The 20,328-nt window shown below is 37.0% G+C and overlaps 2 protein-coding genes across 2 annotated transcripts; one reads left to right on the forward strand and one right to left on the reverse strand.

The window, feature by feature from the left end:
* The first annotated feature begins 7,696 nt into the window (after positions 1 to 7,696).
* On the forward strand, positions 7,697 to 12,324 carry gng3 (guanine nucleotide binding protein (G protein), gamma 3). Its single transcript, XM_038292225.1, has 3 exons — positions 7,697 to 7,954; positions 8,550 to 8,649; positions 11,877 to 12,324. The coding sequence occupies exons 2-3, from the start codon at positions 8,551 to 8,553 to the stop codon at positions 12,003 to 12,005; spliced, it is 228 nt and encodes a 75-aa protein (XP_038148153.1). The 5' UTR covers positions 7,697 to 7,954; position 8,550; the 3' UTR covers positions 12,006 to 12,324.
* A 2,954-nt stretch (positions 12,325 to 15,278) lies between these two features.
* On the reverse strand, positions 15,279 to 20,010 carry banf1 (BAF nuclear assembly factor 1). Its single transcript, XM_038292224.1, has 3 exons — positions 19,856 to 20,010; positions 18,055 to 18,207; positions 15,279 to 16,809 (listed from the first exon to the last, which is right to left on the reverse strand). Exons 2-3 carry the CDS (start codon positions 18,178 to 18,180, stop codon positions 16,663 to 16,665), a joined length of 273 nt encoding a protein of 90 aa, XP_038148152.1. The 5' UTR covers positions 18,181 to 18,207; positions 19,856 to 20,010; the 3' UTR covers positions 15,279 to 16,662.
* Positions 20,011 to 20,328: the final 318 nt, after the last annotated feature.

Below are 20,328 nucleotides of genomic sequence, written 5' to 3' on the forward strand. Positions count from 1 at the left end.
CGGCAAAGAACTCATGCTCTTCCTCAACACTGAAGTCCTCAGACATTTTTCTTTCGTTGTTTCTTTCTTTGCACAGGTAAACAGCACATTTCTTCTTCTACGCTTGCATTATTGGCAGAGCAGACGCTGAATGCGCACTTCCTTCCGGTTTGGTCTGCCGGCTTCCGTAGAATCGTGAGCGCACATGGGGGCGCTATTAGGAAATCCTATACACTACTGTTTAGGCTCTAAAACGTTCTAAATGACTTCGTTTCGAGTAAATTCTGGATGCTACCCACTCAGGACACTTAGATTACATTGGACGAGCAGTATGGAGGAATATTGACACGTTTTTGTGGACTTTTGTGGACCTTTCTGTCTCGGGCGCCATAGACCTCCATTATTTGAATGTCAGCAGACAGCAAGAAGCCTCCCAGATCTCCAGATGCATTTGAGATATCAAAAAAGTACTCCAGAGTTTTGTTCAGCATGGGGGTGAGTAGAAAATGAAGGCTAATCATGTTTTGGGTGTACTATTCCTTTAAGGCCACAGTGTGTGGACTGGCTACGCAGTGGCCTCGTAGCTGACCTCAAGATGTTTGTAACCGAGAGACACTTTGACGGAAAAATCTCTCTTTAATTTGTGGGAACTGAAGGGCCTCTCTGTGTGTGAAAGTGTGTATGCGTGTGCTTCTGTCTAATATGTGTGTTCAGATTTTACTTGTGTTTTTCTCTTGAAAAATGGGTTGGAGGGGGTTAAAGTAACTGCGCATCCAGGAACATTGTATATCTTAGCTTTGCTTTTTCATGGGAACTATTTAATTTAACATTCCAATTTTTTCAAATTTAAAGTTATTAATGAGATAACTTAGTAAAAAAGACGACATTACTACATTTCCTGATGGGGGTATGAACCCTTCAGGTACGACTTGTCATATTAATGCTGTGCTGTTTCTTCATACCCCCCCCCCCCCCCCCCCCCCCCCGAGACCTAGAAACTCATGTGATTTTCCTTGTAATGCTTTTCTCCTGCTTCCTCCCTTTTCATATTGAATCTTCTCTTTAACCAGTTTCATATTGTAGCATCCGATCCTTGTATTTAGTCGTTTTTACCTCTATGTACCGATTATACTCTTCATAATCCTTCTGAGGTGCACTGTGACAAACACGATGCTGCTATATCAAAGACTGTGTGTCTGCCGATCGCATTTAGCAGATGGTTACCGCTGACTATGCAGGTAAAGCCCTGCTTAAATTATTTCAATTCAATTCCAATGTGCTGCCTCAGATGTTTCCCAGCTTGAAGTGCACAACTGCAGGATCTGTAGCTGTCCATAGTGGTCTTCCTCTGCAAGCGTCAAAGAAAAGGAACGAAAGCAAAGTGTGTCAAAGTGTTTCTGGTTGCCCTGTCACTTTTGCAGGTTGCTTTTTCTGCAGGACAAGTGTTTTTGGCCAATACCATCTCTAATCTATAGTACGTTTCCGATTGGAGTCCGGGCATAAAATTATTTTTGACTTTTGGTACAATGAAGTTTGTTTTATGACGACCGTTCAACTACTGTTGAGTCATTCATGCTGAAACTAAGATTTTGAGAAGTTTGTATGACATGATGCAAAGGATAATAAAGATGCAGATGTGTATGCTGTGTGGCTGTTTGTTGATTAGACATTTATGGATTTGTCAATGGTTAGATATTTGGTTCCAGCTTTTAGATGAATATTAGATTTGGTCAAACCCTCATCATGTTCACTGGAAAATAAAAACCACACTGTTAGAACCAGGGAGAGAATGTAATTTGAATGAAGAATTGATTTCTAACTTGAAGTGAAAGATGATCAGATATAAGAAAAGAAGTAATTACTCTGAAACGCATAAAGGGAATGGATAAGCCTATATCTTCTATCAGGAGAAGCCTCTCCTCAGCCTTATGCTGCCACCACCATGTTTACTCATGTAAATAATTTGTTCTTAATGCTATTTGCTCTCATTTTGTTTTATATTCCCCCTGCGTCAGGTTTATACTCTTACTTTAGATTGTTATTTGCATGACATCCACAAAATGCCTAAGTGGGATTTTACTCGCAAGGTGTTGGACACACATAGTCATGTCTTTCAAGTTTATAGTTTAGAATAGAACTTTCATAAAAGCTCTTTTAAGACACAGATGCTAATCAGTTCACATATTCTCAGCATACACATATTTTAGATTTAGAAACATACTGTATATTCTGTACCAATGATATGATTGCTGTTCTCAATTCAGTTTATTTATATAGCGCCAATTCACAACACATGTCATCTCAGTTTACTTTACAGTTCACCAGATCATACAGTCAAATTGATTCAAAGTTTTCTATCTAAGGAAAACCAGTTGATTGCATCGACTCATTGACGCGGATGCAATCCCTCAAACTAAGCGTGCTTGTAGCGACAGTGGAGAGGAAAAACTCCCCTTTTAACATGAGGAAACCTCCAGCAGAACCAGGCTCAGTGTGAGCGGCCATCTGCCGAGGCCGACTGGGGTTCAAAGAGACAGAAGCAAAGATTAAAAAAAGCAGCTGTAAAAAGCGGCCCCATCCAGGAAACACACAGCCAGGCAGACAAACTCTAAGCCAACTCCCATGTTAGAGGATGAAGAGAGCATATCCAGCCAGTCACAGTCAGAGAAACAGGACTACACTGGAAAAACAGGCAGATCTCCGCCATCTACATTCTCCCACCAAGTTTCATACTGTATGTAAGCCAAACCAAACCTGAGGATGTGACTGGAAGAGTTCTTCTTGTTGGATTTTAAGTGTTAACACACTGGAACTGGTTAAAAAGGAGAAATAATGATTTCTCAGACTGTCACTGGGGATAATATGCTTGTGTTTGTGTGTGTGTGAGAGAGAGGGGGGATCGGTGTGGGTTAATGCACTAAAAGCTCCTCTGAGCTCAAACATGCAATGAAACCGTTCTCTGTGATAGGCTGGAACCGCCAACAGATCACCGGCACTCTATGAATGAAGCCAGTAGTGTCTGTTTGGAAAGTATTGAGTCTTTATGTTTCCGTCAATGCAAATGGACAATTGCAGCTGATGATTCGAATGATCATCATCATTACATAAGGGCGGTTTGTGATTCTCAGCAGCATGCTGCGGCACCCAGAGGGCAGATCGATCAGAAAGGCAGAGAGGTTAAAACAAACTCAGCATCCGCCTGATGTAACTTCTTCAAACAGCTCTGCTGTGCCAACTGTGAGAACCAGGTTCTTTTAATCATTTAAACCTATCCGTTTACTGTTCTGGTTTCATCCTAGACATGAACATCTCACATATTTTAGAAATTGATGCTTTCAACCCCATTATTTTTTTTTTTTCCTTGGAGGAATAATAACTCATCGTGCAGCTTAGTAAGTATAATGGTTAAAGTGTGCAACACTGATTTTCTCCAGCTAATAAAATTATTGAATTGTGCATATTGGCCCAAATATGCAAAATTGTCAAAAAAATGTTTTGATAAAGGGACCATAAAAAGTTGTAGTCCATAATTATTACTCATCTTTGCTGTTAAGATTGAGGTTTTGGGAAGGTCATTAAAGAAGCTTGGTTTTGGTCTATTGTAACTTCAACCACTGTTTGAGTTTTAGGTCATTCTACACCAATTTTAAGCTGTCAGCCTTAGTTGAAACAAAACGTATCTTCTACAACTTGAAGTCTGCTTCATAAAGTGAAAGGCTGGAGCACCAGTGCCTGTCATCTTGCACTGAATGTGAGGTTATTTATCTCCACTAAGTCATTAGAGCTCATCTGCCAAAAGACTTTAAAATCAGATCACAGGACATCAAATTGTTTTTGCATTGAGAGCATATATACAAGTGCCTTAAAAGTGAATCATAGGCTACCCACTGAACCTTTTTTTTTTTCCATTTCATCACATTAAATAAACTTCACTGTACTTTATTAAGATCCTATGTAGCAGACCAAAACATGGACACTTTTTTTGAAGAAGAAAACTCTTTTTTTTTTCAACCATGTTTCTACCAGCGTTATTCTCAAAAGTAACCTTTGCCTCCAACCTCTTTTAATCTTCAGTTTCAGACATGTGAAGCACAAGCTCTGAAGCTCTGCAAGTTTGCTTTTAGCTTTCGCCTGGTTTTAGCTGTTTCTGCAGTCGGCTGCAGGAAATAAAAGTGCAGTGAATCCAGCAGGCAGGTTGTATCTGAGTTTTAGTGTCTCCAGACTCAAAGGTCCCGTGTGCCTCTACAGTAATTGAGTTGAACTTAATTAGGACATATTAATTAAGTAGGTGGAAAATTGTATTTAGCTGTTAAATACAAAGGAGTTTAACATCCAGTGAAATGTGGTCTGTTGATCATGTATACGGGCCTGTATGATTTAAGATGAGCATATTTACTTGTTTTTCCACTTGAATTCTACTCATTTTAGAAAGATGTGTGAATAACCTTAGTTCACCGAAGGGTTTATTCCACCTTGCTTCCATTGCTCGGCTCAGTTTTGCTTAATCTGCTCTGCTCCTCCCAATCATGAAAAAATGAATAATACATTCTTATAAGAACTCTGAGTATTTGACTCTCTAATCTAAGGTAACCAAAAGTGAGTGACCTCCAGCTGTTAGATATATTGACGAGGCTTATTACACTCAAGTTTCTATATGAGCAGGAGTCATTCAAAGCTGCCACCAGATGGAGTCCTAAACTAAAGCCATCTACTAAAACGCTTTTTGTTTTCTGCTCTAGTAAAGTAAAATAGCAACTAGGGAATATTTTGCCTTTCTGCAAAGTAAAGAACTGATCTATATTTAACTTTGTATGTTTGAAACCTAGCACTTAAAAAGTGAATATTATTATAATAGGTCTATTTGTACATAACTTGTACAAATAGACCTATTATAATTCATTTTAGAGATAAATTCAATTATATAGTATAGTAGGCCTACATATGGCCAAAATGCTTCACAGATAACTACAAATTATCAAAATATAAAGAATAAATCTGTAACATAATAAATGGATAAAACATAGGTTTCTGATAGCTATATGGAATATTGACCTAATCAAAGGCCAGTAAAAAGATAAGCTTTTGAATTTTTAAATCATTTCATGCTCTGAGGAGTGTTAAAATCTAAAGGAGTGCAATCATGAATGATCTGTGTTGATTTATTTTTGCTGGGAATATACATTTTCTTGTCGTAATGCTACAAAATGCAAATAAATGAATAATAATAATAATATATATATATATATATATATATATATATATATATATATATATATATATATATATATATATATATATATATATATATATATATATATATGCAGAACAGCAGCAGGGATAGTGCATCGCCCTGGTATATGCCGCACTTGATGGTGACTTGTGCAATTGGCTTTGCATTGGCTTCCAGACTTGTTTTCACAGCTTCATTGAGTTCGTGATGAAGGCTTTTAGAGTCCTGTTGATCTTGAACATTTCCAAGCTTTCCAGTATCCATGTATGTGGCATTGAGTCGTAGGCTTTCTTATAGTCAATCCGGGCAGTGCACAGATTTGTCTGCCTGGTCTTACAGTCTCAAGTGAATGCTCTATCCACTAGTAGCTGGTGCTTGGCTCCTCTGGTGTTACTGCCTATAAGGAACGGGCACATGACGTCACACGTTGCGCGGCAGCCATATTGAAAGCTGGTCAGCCCATTGTTTACACTTCGACTTCGCGCCTGTAAGGACTTGCTTTCTTCTGCTAGTAGTTTGCTTAGTTTTTTGCCGTTTCATTTTACCTCTGCTGTCGTTATGGTCACCCGTTGCTGTGTCGTAGGGTGTAGTAGCGCAAGCTGTGACTGGACGGGGAAAAAAATCCCAAATGGATTGTCTTTTTACCGTTTTCCAACCTGGAGGCGTCTCAATGGAAAACAAATGTCCTCCATAACAAAGAGTCGCCGGCTAGCATGGGTCGCTGCTGTAAGACGGCCAAATATAACTTTCAACTCAATCCCAGTGTCCATGAGAGTGTGTCCCCGGCATTTTCATTCTGGTAAGTTACAGAACATACTTACCTTGGCTCTGATGACTGTGTTCTCATTCGGTTTGATTACTTCCATGTCGTGAACTTTTCCATCTGTCAGCTGTTTGTAAGCCTCTAGCGACTTGTAGCAGCGAAATTCTTCATGTGTGTAGGCACTGACGCCACACACTAGATAGGAAAATATGTCCTCCCTCGCAAACGGCGGTAGAAATTCTTCCCCAACGCACCAGTCCTTGCTTGCTACTTCGTAGGGATCAAGTCCGTTTATGAAGCCCATCTTTTGCAGATAACGGTCCCTGGCTTCCCTCTGCAGTGTGTCTCGGTATATTCCGCATCCTTTCTTCGCTTTTAACATCACTGTTTACTCGTCTTTGTGCTTTCTCTGTGCTGTTTTAGGTCTTTGTTTACCGTAGCAACTAGCTGTCAATATGGCGGCGTACCCAGAATGCAACGCGCTGTGCCCGTCCCCTATTCCCTTCTGGGAAGGGTGCATGTATTGAGCCAATATATATATATATAGATATAAAAATGTATACATTCTGTATTTTATTTTTTTTTCTGTTTTTTAAAAAGGGCTGTAAGTTAAGTTGGTCATTGTTTATTTTGTTTGTATTTGTTTATTTATAAAAATATATTTTTTATACATATATAAAAAGAAAAAAAAAATATATATATATATATATAGAGAGAGAGAGAGAGAGAGAGAGAGAGAGAGAGAGAGAGAGAGAGAGAGAGAGAGAGAGAGAGAGAGAGAGAGAGAGAGATTATTTTTTTACATTTATTTATTTTCTCTCTGTATAAACACTTTTTAAAAAACGGTTGTAAGGGAAGTTGGTCATGGCGTCTCCCCGAACCAGCGACAGTTTACGGCAGACATAAACCGGAAGACAGAGGCAGTAAAACAGAGAAGATGTCCCTCCATTGGTAAACACAAGTCGGTAACTTTGCGCCATTAAAGAAAATAAATCAAACATGGCGTCGAACCATGCTTTCGGAACGAAAATATCGTCATGTTGTCTTCTCTCGGGTCTTCCTATCGACTTGTTATAAAACACAGTGTTTATTGAAAATTTATAATCTACAAACATTAAAAAAAAACTTTTCTAGGTCGCCACAAGGGAGTGAAACGTATCCGCGGTGTCAGATAAGTCTGCGGACAGCTTTCCTTTACAGGGTGTTTGGTCAGAGAGCGTTCTAAAAACACAAACCCGCTCTGCCAGTTTATTCATTTTTCTGTGTCATTCTCATAAGCTAAGAAAAGGATAAACAATAAGACATTATCCTATTCCAGTTGCGAGTTATTAAAATAATAGTGAAAAGCTATACATTTGAAGAAATATAAGAAGAAATATAAGACTGCAGCAGTCACCATAGCAACGGAGGAGAGGGTAGGCATCATAGATCTCAGAGGGACACAATACCAATCATGTCTGTGGGGGGTGGTAGATTTCTACGAAATGTTAAATTATTTAATGCTGATTAAGTAATAAATATACGACTTAAATATTTTAATTTCTGATTTAGACTTTAGTATCACACCCGGGGTGAATCCAGCTGGACCTGATTTCATGCACACAGATGTGGCGCAGTCCACTTACAAAAGAGAACCATCACCAGTGACATTACCCCCACCCCCAAACAAACACACACATACACATCCCTCCGTCTGGTAGGTACCATTCTCAGAAGAGGGGGGTGATCCCATCCATCCACCACAAATCTGGTGCTCACTGTGGCAGAATTGCAGTGCACCGGACTGTACAGGGCAGGGTACCATCCAAGGCTTGCTGTCTGTGAGGGGTGGGGTTCGGCTACACTCATACCACCAAAAAACAGAAGCTTATAGAAGAAGACACAGAGAGGTGGAAAAAGACAGGAGGAAAAAAAAGAAAAGAAGAAAGAGAGAGACGAGAGAAGAGGGGGGAAGATTGCACCTGAAGAGGAATATCATACGGGTAAGGAGAAGGGGGGGTGGATGGAGGGAGAGGAGGAAGACAATGAGGAAAGGTCCAGAATAAAAGAACCAGATTTGCTCTTTTCTCTCCTCAGCTTTTTTTCTTTCTTTTCCATAACCCATCCGACATCATTTCTTTTAGATATCCTTCTATAAGCCTCCCTGTGCATATAACATCATCGTCTTACACCTGCCTCAGTGGCTGCAATCATTTGCTCCTAGCATTTAATTTTTTCTATGGTTTTCATGCACAGATTGGGGGAAATTTTTGAATAGTCTTGCCTAGTTGGCCTAATTTATGTTGCTTTGGCCTCGTCATAAAAATATGCTGCCTTTTGTCACTATAGAATGACATAATAAATCAGCTATGATTAATCTATGGCATAATATTGACACATATTCATAGTTTCTAACTGGTGATGTCCAGAATTAACCTTGCTGTGCAGCCAGAGCCATTTAACTTGAATATTTTTAAGATCTTATCATCATCTACATAAGGGTGCATCACTGTGTATCTGGTTAAAAAGCATGTAGCAGTGCACTAACAGGCCTAATGTTCTTTTCTAAACCACAAATATTGCTGTTTCTGTGGCCAGGATGAAAGGAGACACCCCAGTGAACAGCACCATGAGTGTCGGCCAAGCCAGGAAGCTGGTAGAACAGCTGAAGATCGAGGCTAGTTTCTGCAGGATAAAGGTAAAACAGATATAGTATTTTAAAATATCATTTAACTGTGTTTGCGTTTCCTGTCACAACTCAGTGTTTCAGATTATTTAACAAATGCTAGTATCATAGGAATATAGCCCAAATATAAAGAAAAAATACAGTTTTATTAATAGAAGGTAAACAAGCCAGCCTTTCCAACCAAACTAAACTTGTTCTGTAATGAAACTGGTACAATCAGCTACATTTTTGAAATCGTTTAACCAGCCACACCCTCTATAATTAAGAACTATGTAGAACCCGTCTGACAATATGAAATGGACTCTGATCTAAAGATTTCATAAACAGATGATAAGCAAAGACCTGGAAGTTAATAGAATAGAATAGAATAGAATAGAATAGAATAGAATAGAATAGAATAGAATAGAATAGAATAGAATAGAATAGAATAGAAAATCCCTTTATTGTTGCACAATGGGTACATTTCTGTTGTTTGCAGCAGCAAAAAAGTTTATAGCTGAAGGAGCTCTCCAGCTCTACAACAGCCTCATGCATGGGATGGGAAACATCAAGTTAATTTAGTACCAGCTATTACTCACACGTGTAAAAAAAAAACAAAAAAAACATCTAATAGAGTCAGGTTGCACCTTCTGATGACACCTCTAGAAGTCCTTAAACAACCTCAGAGAACATCTAATACATGATAGACCCAGTTAATGTTCATGATTCACCAATAGGAAAGGAACTGGGCAATAATGACACCCATGGGATCCTAAGGTCATTACAAAATTAAACAATATATGCTTGCAAATAATTCTGGGAGAATATTCGACTGAAACTAAAAGCTGGTGAAGAAGGCCTTACAATTGCTCCTCTGGACTCTAAACCCAGCTGTTTAAAAAACTTCTACAGCTGGAAGCATCTTGTCTGTCAAGGGGATATTGTTGTTTTCAAGCTCTAATGGACAGGATAGGAATAATTGAACAGGTGAGGACAGTACAGGACATTATTTAATGCTGTTTAACAGATTTAGAAGTACTTTATGCTACGTAAGTCCAGAAAAAGGGCTGGTTTGCCATACTGCCAACAGGAAAACCATGCAGGGACATTTACTCATAAATCCTAAAGCTGTGAAGCTTAGTGTCTTCCAGTTGTTGACACTCACATTCCTCACAAACAAACAACAAAACACTCACAAGGAAAGTCCCATACACACATAAACACCCCCTCTGACACCCAAATAGACCAACAGCCTATTCTATATAGACTTTACCTAAAAAAAGTTAAAAGGGTTTAGATTTTTTTCTTCTTTTTCTTTTAACTGTGTTTTATGTTTTTAATGTAATTTCTGTACGTTTTTGAGGTTATGACCGCTTTCTGCATGGGAATTCTGAGCTGGTCGTCTACAACAAAAACCTCATTGTGGTTACATTATCTCAGAAAAGAGAGTTGATTTATTTTTTTTTACATTTGGGATCAAATCAGCACATTTAGTACAGAAAAACAGAAGTGGCCTAGTCAAAGTAAAGACCACTAAAAAGCTGTAGCATGACCTGAAACAGGTTGCTCAAAATTCCCTTCATTTAAAAAAGGTTTGTGCAGTGGGCTAAAAATCATTACTTATAACAGAGTTATTAGTAGTTCTTGACATCAACTTAATGAGTTAGAGCGTTTATATGACATTTGCTTCTGTAGATAGAGCTAGATTGATGCGCTTCTTAAGAGATCAAATCAATTAAATCGGGTTATCTTTGTCTGACATAAAACCTGTTTGTTGGATTGAGACATTTACTTGTGAGGAAAAAAAATTAAGGAACATTAAATCAGAAAGGAAGCAGAAATATTTTCTCTTTACCACATTGGTTCAACACATTGTAAACTAATTTGACTAAAACTGCAGCAAGGTTCTTTTGACCTTCTCAGATGTACCTCCAGTGAACTGCAGCCCACTGGAACGTTTCCAAGCAGTTTATCCTTCTCTGATGTCCCTCGTGGCTTTAAGGAAACCTTTCTGAGGCATCGTATCATTTAAAAGATGAAAACCAAATATAAACCAGTCAAACCTCTCAATCTAAAAGCAAACTCATTATTTCATAAAGTCTTGTTAGGTTTTGTAAAACCATATCTTCCTCTTATATAGAGTTTCAGTCTAAATATACATATCATACAGGAAAGGCTTACATAGATATTTATTTAGATTTTTCAAAACAACAGTTTAGTTTTCCAGTTTTTATTTGATAAAAAAATGCAAATGCAATTGTTTTCATTTAGGATCCCATGTTCATAACTGTTTAAGATAAACATCGCATTTTTATGATCAAAATCTGGACCACGTAAAGTGAGCAAGATACCTAGAATGAAAAGCCAAGTATGAATTCAGGATGGGGCTCTGCCATGATGCTTTTCATTATTCTGAGTTATTATTAGGGCCGTACACAATGTGTGCAATGACACATAATAAACCTGTGACGGAAACAGACGGATGAGTACATTTTCTCAGTAGGCAACCTCAAGATAGTACAAAAAGAAAAAGCAGAGCTCAGGAAAAAATAAATCAGGGGTTGAGGACAGTGCCCTGCAGAAGGATTCAAACCTCTTAAGTCTGTATTTTATTTCATTATTATCATTTTAGATCTTTTCATGAAAAATAAGGAGAGAAAGCGATAGAAAAAACAAAAAGGTGCAGCCAAAAAGGAAAAGATAAAGCAAAAAACTACTATACTGAAACAAATCAAACCAAACCAAACCAAGGTAAAGTACTTGAGCAACGGTGTACTTTATGTTCGATCAGAAATATCTTAATGTTTGGATAAATGATTCAAACTACTACGTTTTTTCCTGACAAGTGTTATGCAGCAGTCGATTCAATCCGCCTCATTTTAAAAACACACACGGTGTCACACTTCCACATCATCAAAAATATTTTACCAAGCAGTTTTTATACTAAACAAAGCTGTAGATTTTGCAAAGAATTTATTTTATTTTTGTGGAGTTTTATGTCATGGTGCAATGGGAAAAAAATATATATATATAGGTTTAAATCCACTTAATGACTGAAACAGAAATGCCATCCCTTATATATACAGCTGAATGAAGTTCCAGCACCTTATTTAAATCTTCCAACAGTGGATGCACAATCATCACAGAGCAATGACAGACATTTCTGATTGTATTTCACCATTCCTTTGTCTAATTAGACGGAACACCAATATGTTCTGCTGCTTCCAACATGTCTAAGAAGTGTTCATGTTTACCTGCAGGTTTCCAAAGCAGCAGCTGACCTGATGGCGTACTGCGACGCCCACGCCTGCGACGACCCCCTGATCACCCCGGTGCCCACCTCAGAAAACCCTTTCAGGGAGAAGAAATTCTTCTGTGCTCTGCTTTGAGACAAATCATCAGGGATTGTTGTTGAATCAAAGTACAACTGTACAGTATGTACATGTATGTACAGTGTGTACTTGTACTTCCAACTCAAGCAAAATGTCGGTGTACTATAGTAACCTCACAACAACAAAAAAATAGCTGTCAATGTACAGTTAAGAATCAGCGTCAAAATATTTAATTTTCTTAAACTGCAACATTTCAAGGATTTGAGACAAAACTGAAACTTCGGATTAATTAAAATGCGATGAACCTCATGCGTTAAGTAACTGCCAAAATGGACAATAAACGAATCACCTGGTTTCTTTTTTTTTCGCTTCTTATGGACAAACATGGATATGTCACTTCTACATTTAGTTCATAGTTTAAGTGGTGCTATAAGCTCAGATTTGGAAAAAAAGGAGCCAGACATAAATTCAACATTTCATTCGGCGTCACATATATGCTGATGATATTCTGCTTTCTCTACCAAAAGGCCAAAACTCCTCGTTTTCAGCCTTACTCACACCAAGACTTATATATTTTTCATGTTTTGGCAGTTACTTGTTTAAATAAAAGAAAACAGCCATTTTAAAACTCAATCCTACAGCTCATTCATTTGTAGGGTTTGACAATATTTTTAGCATTATACTCATTTATAGTGTTGCTGTGGCGTGGATGTGGAAGCGTGTGTTTATGCATAGGTGCTAGTATGAAAATTAAACAACAGGTCCAAGTACCCGAGCACTGTAATTTGGAGGTTTTATAGTTTGATAGTGCACTGACCCATTATTGTTAATCCCAGGAATTATTCATGGACCTTTTATTTGTAATCGAAGCCGCAAAAATCAGCTTAGGTTAAGTCTGTTGTGTGAATAATATTCTATTTCATTAGAGCACAAATTAACTACAGCAGTTATAATCTATTGAAGTATGATGGTAGATTATATTCTGTCCATAAAAGGGATTATGTGGCCATTTAAAACAGAGGTTGTTGTGGAAACTGCATTGTATACAGTATTTAACAAACAAGCTGGTTCCTTTACAAATCCAAAACATATTTAAAACGATATCTGGACCCCCCCATCCACCCTACCCCCAGTGATTTACACTATTAAATCTGAAACTGTGGAAGAAAAGGTTATCCTGGAAAATGAAGCACTGAAATAAACTTCTTCTCATCAAAGATGAACTCTGTCTTGTTGTTGATTTTTTTTACTTTGTTTAATTACGAACACATAAAAGGCAGATCTTCAGTACAGTTTACATTTGGGGATATTTGAGCTAAGCAATCAGGTCATGCCTCACTTTCATTAACAGATCTCTATTTCTAACACCTAAATATGACATTTAGATGCATTTGCTATGCTAAAAGTAGAAAAACTGTATTGTGATTTATGAGTAAAATGCAAGCTGTTACAGACAAGTGTTTCTTTAGCCTTTTAAAACGAGATACTCCTGTGCAGAAAGTCTTTCACAGTGTTTGGGAAAGAGACTGTTACTTCGACATGTTTACTTAACAATTAAGAATCAGGTTAATTGGAGCGATGCACCAATCTAGTAGTTTACTAATAAAATCAAATTCCTGGGCTGAGCATAACGGCCAATACTACATACAGTCTGATACTGTTGAATAAATCACCTATATACCTTATGTCAGTAAAGCTGTTGAACCTGACATATTTTTTCAATTACATATTGAAAAAGATATAAATGTACTTGATGTAATTTAATACTGAATATTAGCAGCAAAAATGAATAAACACTTCTATGTTCACAGCAAATAGATATTATAATAGAGCATAAGCCTAAAATGTGCTGTTACTAATAAATTACAGCACAAAATATTAATATATTAACATTTTATTTTACATTACTAAATTAAGGGGAGTTATGGCCTAGTGGTTAGGGGAATTCCTACAACATAAGGCAAGTCAAATTCAACACTTTTTTAACACTTTTTTGTTCCCTGAAATAAACCTTTAAGAACGACTTCCCAATAAACACAAGAAACCCTGGTTGCAAAAAATTTAACCTGATGTTTATTTTAACATAAAAATTACTTTCTGGCCCAGTAGAAATGTTTATAATTTTGAAAAACTTTCCATATAGGAAGATGGTTTAAAACACACTAATGTCAGATATATTTTTAAAAACTAATGATTGGAATTCACAAACTTTGTTTTGATCCCTACTCAAAGTCCATAATAGCTCTGCTTTCATTGTGGGCGAACCTCCAAGAGAGATTTGGTGCTACTGGGCCTTTTTTTGTAGTCGGAGATGGCTGTAGAGATACGGGTGGAACAGAACTGAGAAATAGCTGCTGATTCTCTGTAACTTCACTTTAGTGCTTTGTTTTTCACTCTTCACATGTCTGACTCCACAGCTTTGATTCCCATAATGCCGAGCTTGAATGACTTCTTGCTCTAAATACGCCATTCCTCATACACATCACCTGGCTCCGGTTTTTAGCCATGCAGAAAGCTTTTGGCTGGATAGCCGATTTTTTATAGAATTTTTTATTGCATCAGCCCAAGGTGTATTTGCAACATAGTTTTTATTGGTTCTGCTGTCAGGATAGAACTAATAATGCTTCCAGCGAAGCCGTTCAGTAAATTTCAAATAATGATCATGAATTATTATAATTTTTAGATATGAATTACAAAAATAAAATCCTGTTTATGACTTGGTGACAATTTCAACAACTATGAAAGTCTGATTTAAGACATTTTAATACCAATTAAGGTCATATTTTTATATTGAAGAATTCAATGCCTTTTAAGACTTTTTAAGGATCTGCAGGGAACCTGTCCAAGCCCCACTCTCACAGACGGACACTCTGGCTCCATGAGCAAGACTCTTAAGCCCACACTGCTCCCCGGACGCTGCACAATGGTAGCTCACTGCTCCCCAAGGGGATGGGTTAAATGCAGTTAATTTTTGTTGCTCTCTATTTGTGAATGTGTAATGACAATAAGAGCTGAAAAAAAAATAAAAATAAAGGACTTTGTTATTCGTCTGATATCTTATCCAGCGAATTAAAACCTGAGCCAAGATCTGATCCGTGTATCCTATCTGTACATCTGTAGTTAGCTGTTTTATAAATCTTGAAAAAGCATGTTGAACATTATCGAATATTGGAGTGACCGACCCCATTGCATTCTTTCAACATTTTACAAATAAACTGTTAAATCTAAAACTGTAGAAAAGGTTATCCTGAAAAATTAAGCTCTGAAATAAACTTCCTGTCACTGAAGACACACTGTGTGTTATTTCTTTAAATGAACACGAGTCCTGTGTGAATGTGACACATGTCATTTATTGTTTTTTTTCAGTGAGATCAAAACGAACGGGCCAGTGTTTTCACAGATACCTCAATGACCATTTTCATATAGCTGTTGGTGGCGTCTAGATATCAATCTGCATTGTGATCGATATCCCAATTAGTGATAAATACATCTTTACAACAGCATGCGATAAGGCTTCTGACAGCTAAAAATTAACGAGGGTCAGAGCGAATCGTCACCTAAAAAGCAGTGCACAAGTGTTCGAGCTACAAGTCAGGTAATATAGTTTATCTGAACGGTTTCCAGGTTTGTTGCATCAGCATCTTCAGTCATGTACATTTCCCTCTCCAGGTAACCCAATGGGGATGTTCCTTCATTTTTTCAAGTCCAAACAGAAAAGATCAGTTTCTAAACTTTTCTACGACTTTACAGCTAGAACAAGAATCAAATCATTCCAGCTTTATTTTTAGCAGAAAAGGCAACTTTTTCTGAGTCGTCCAACAAAACAGCCTAACAAGGACTTAGAGCAGAATTTATTATTTAGTAAAAAATCCTTTTGTCAAACTTAGCAAGTGTGTTAAATGCAGGCAGCATCGCAGTTTTCTACAACAGCAGTGGCAAATGGAGCAAAACTGAACTTTTTGTTCGCTAACAAATGTTGTGGTAGAAAACTAATACTGAACATCGCCCTGTAGACAGCAGTTAGTCAGCATCATGCTTATCTTTAGCGGGAACTACAATTAAAAATAGTCCTTGTGAAAAAAAACCTCTGAACTAACAGTGATTTTCTACATGCGTGAGTATTAAGCACAGAATGGCAAATTTTCAATGCAGTTTACTTTTTTTTTTATATTTAAACAAAGGTATCAAGTTAAGCGCTGATCTTTATTCCAGACGATAAAACAGAAGTGTAATAACATTTAAAAGCCCTAGCTACAGTAAAAGGAGCAAAAACCACAACCTGGATTGTTCGTGAACTACAAGCAATACAGACAGTGATGGTATAGATGTGTTAACATTGGAAATTATTTCACCTGTTTTGCATAAAAAGGGCATTAAGAGTGAGTAGACATTAGAAGGTGTCATTACTGCTTAAAAGCTGAAACACACAGCTTTCATCCAACTCTACACGCTCAGATTCGACTCTTCAAACAGCTGCTGAGTCAATCCCAATAAAATCAGAGCCGATGTGTTTTGGCATTAACTTAAAACTGAGCAGGAATCTGTTGAATGGAAATAAAGGCTGTGTGTTACTTTAGTGGTTTAGTGAAAACTAGTGAGGATTTGTCGCAGAATTGTCTGGGGATAGCTGAGGAGGTAATGTACATTTCAGACTTCAGAAGTAAAAAAAAAAAAGAAAGAAAAGAAAGAAAGAAAAAAAGATCAACAACAGGATTTATAGGAAGGCGTCACACCATTCCTTAAGACAGCCGTAGCAGTCACGTTGCTGCTTGGCATTTGCTCCACAGGTGTCTTTAAGCCAGTCTTTGAAAAGCTCCTCGTCTTTCTTCAGAACTAGAAACTGGCCCAGGACAACGTACGCCTGGGGAGGCAGAAAAAAAACATGCACGTTAAAAAAAATACAGCATTAAACCGGTAAGGGAACCCTGTTGTACAGGAGCTTAAAAGCTCAAGCGTCAACAGGTTTTATACAACAGTCAGTTGGCCATTTTCCAACAATCTACCAAACAGAAAATGAGAAATAAAATGTACTCTTTCACATTTCTAAGCTAGGCCTGTCACTATCATCAAATTTATTATCATCTGGAATCCAAAAAAGGACTTCTAGATTATTTTTAAGATAACACATTGTGTCATAAATGTTCTGATTCTCCAGGAATAAGGCTCATTTGATTCCTGTCCTAATTCCTTTAAAAAAAGAAAAACGTTTCTTTTATACAAAAACATTCTTTCTGAAACTGTTCCATCGCTGCATTGTTTTATTACTGTTCTTTCAGTTTTATGTTCAGCCTCATCATTATTGTCATACTTAGTTTAGAGTTAATCATCTGAAGCAGTTTACTATGAAGCATGTTTGATTTTTTATTTATTTGTCTTTTCATTTCAAGAGAATGTGTTCTGTTTGGGAACGTCAACTCAACATTAACATTACAGGTATTTATAAAACAATACCTGTCCAAGCCCCCTGATGATTAGGTGGTCATTTAGGTTGTTTTGATTAAAAACATGATAAACAATGACCTTTGGGTCTTAGAAAACAAGCCCATTGCTGCACAACGCAGCCGTGGATCGGAATCAGCTAATTTTTTTCTTGGATTAAAAAAAAAAAGGTGATGAAATTTGTGAAATGATGCATAAATATGGACAATTGTAAAAGAATAAGAAAATACAAATATTAATTCCTTATTTGTTCGGAGTTAAAACAAAAACTTCTGTCCAAGACTTTACATACTTAAACAGCCCAAGCATAAGAAAAAAAATGAACAGGAGGGTTATTATCAGACTTAATTTGCAGACAGTATTGGACATTACAGTATTTTTCCAGATGCACAGTATTTATATTGTAAAAACACTGTACAGTACAGTATTTTATTTTTTTATTTTCTTAACTTTGTCACTCATTCTGTTATTTTTATAAAAGATTTTTAAGGTCCACATTTGTGTGACCACTTTTTCTATAATCTCTTGCTGCCGTAACACCACAATTTGCCCATTGTGGGACAATACAGGGATTTTCTATTCTATTCTAAACTGGCATTCAAAAGAACGAAAACACTTTAAAAAAAAAGGTATTTTTTAATACATGAAGAAATAAAAACATGGTCACCTTATCAAAGCCTTTTTCCTCCAATTTTTTGCCTAGGACTTCTCCGATGCCTGCTAGAGCGTTCACAGGCTTTTCCCCCATGGGTTCGGCGACGAACTCTTTATGTTTTTGGGATGTCGAAGACATGGCTGGGTCACAAATGTGAGGGCAGAGCTGCAACATGAAGGAGCACAAAGAAGACCAGTTGATAAGAAGTTCATTTTCTAAATTAAAATCATTCCTCTACCAAAGAGTTTCTTTTTAACAGGAGTAATTCATTGATATGGTTTAGTTTTTCTTTTTAATTATTACTAATAAAAATATAAACCGCTGATTGAGTAATTGATGAGCCTTATTAATCTCTCAGTGGGGAAAAATTTGTATGGGATATATATAGTACATACAGTGCATCCACATATGGCAGCTTTTTTTTTAAATAGGATCATTATACAGGGTTATTGCATAGGGTGTTTACATGGGTATTAACCCTTTATAGAGCAAGTTATTATTTTTCATCCCTTTCATACCCCTTTTAAATGGAGTCCCACCCGTCCCGCAATGAGGTCTAGAAGCACAAGATCTATATCCAGCCATTCAGCAAAGATCCTGCAACATGGCTGCACATCTTACTTTGGCATTTGGCCAATTAGATAATCTCTTGAATGATATATTAACTACTGTAAATTAAGTTGAAAAAAAAAAGGTTAACATGTCAAGAAAAAAAAATGGTAAAAAGCTAATTGAAAAGTTGAAAAATAAAGTTGAAAAGTTAATAGGCCTAGTTTTTTTTTAAAATAAGTGCATTTGTTCTTGGATTGAGTAAGCAAAAGAGACATTTTGCCAATGGAATAAGACAATTTACATTTAAAATAAGAAGACACAATTGCCTTGTCTTATTTCAAGTGCATTTTATCTAAATATCTAATTTTTAAAAGTAAAAATACTCCATTTGGGAAGCTATCTCATGTACCTACTCAAATTAAGGGTAAATACACTTAATTTAATACATTTTAACTTATTTCTAGATCGTTTTTCCAGTGAAATGTTAATTTTCAAAGTATTTCACTGAGTGCCCTATACAGGGTAAATATAAATGGATATTTATATTTATTGCACAGGGTATAAAATGGTAAACTGCACATTATACATTGCACAAGATAATACCGTTGTAGTGTCGCGTTGTGCACTCATCTAAGGAAATTTAATCATAAATGACACTTTAACACTTAAAAGGCTTTTCTGCTGTATTTATTGAAACATCTTTGTTGGTGGAGCTTGAACTACAGCAAATAAAAGTTGAGATCTTTAGAAACAGCGGATTAGTCCTTTAATCAAGCGCTGAATAAAAAAAAAAACAGGAGCAAAGTTCACTCCTAGTGTCCTTACAAGTCATTTATATCGTGTCTTCCTCCAACCACAGTGGAAAATGTTTCATTTCTTTACTAACTGATCAGAAGCTCCTGTTTCTCAGAAAGCTAGCTGTGAAATGGGCGCGCGACGTCCACAGCTCTCTGCTAGTTTCCAGCTAAACGTCGTTTTAACCAAACTTTATCCCGTAAATCCCGCAACCAAGAGGCGAGTTACTGTTTTCCATCATTTCCTAATCAATCTAAAATCTCACAGCGGGTTCAACATTTGAAATGAGCGCTTTTGAAACATGATGTAGCTCAAACGGATGGCGCCTTTTGGCTAAAATAGCAACTGTGTTTCTTTGCTTATTTTACATCTAATTTCCTTTCATATTCTGACTTTTTTTTATGATTATTCTAGAAACTTTTAACCCGTTTAAAAAGCCACGCAATTAAACCGCGAGAGAACCTACCTTATAGAGTCTTGTCTGGAATAAATGAAGCCGAAGCAACAAGCTGTTTGCTTTCAGTTTCCACCGGTACCCACAATGCACTGCGCCAGCGCCACTACGTTGGAGGGAATTCCTTACCCTGCGTGTGAACTTGCAGGCTTGCAGAGCGAACTGGTAAATTACGTTTGTAAATATTTTATAACCCTCATCTTATAAGAAAACCAACCTGAATTGACTGGACTGACCCCCAAAATGGGAATGACTAGATACTAATAATCCAACCTCAGCAGATTTCTAACCCTCTACTTTTCATGTTTACGTTATATGCGCCTTTTTTTGCAGCCCAGAGAACTCAATACCTCTTTGATGTTTTGGCTCCTGTTAAAAAAAAACTGTGGATTTAACGGCAAAAAAAAAAAAAAAAGACCCGTTTAGGCAAACTTCCATTTAGCCTGTTCTATTAATTGACTTTTGTTAGGTAGAATAAAAATGTA

The sequence above is a fragment of the Cyprinodon tularosa genome, unplaced genomic scaffold (genome assembly GCF_016077235.1).
Source record: "Cyprinodon tularosa strain WSP-4 unplaced genomic scaffold, ASM1607723v1 ctg31, whole genome shotgun sequence".
NCBI lineage: Eukaryota > Metazoa > Chordata > Actinopteri > Cyprinodontiformes > Cyprinodontidae > Cyprinodon > Cyprinodon tularosa.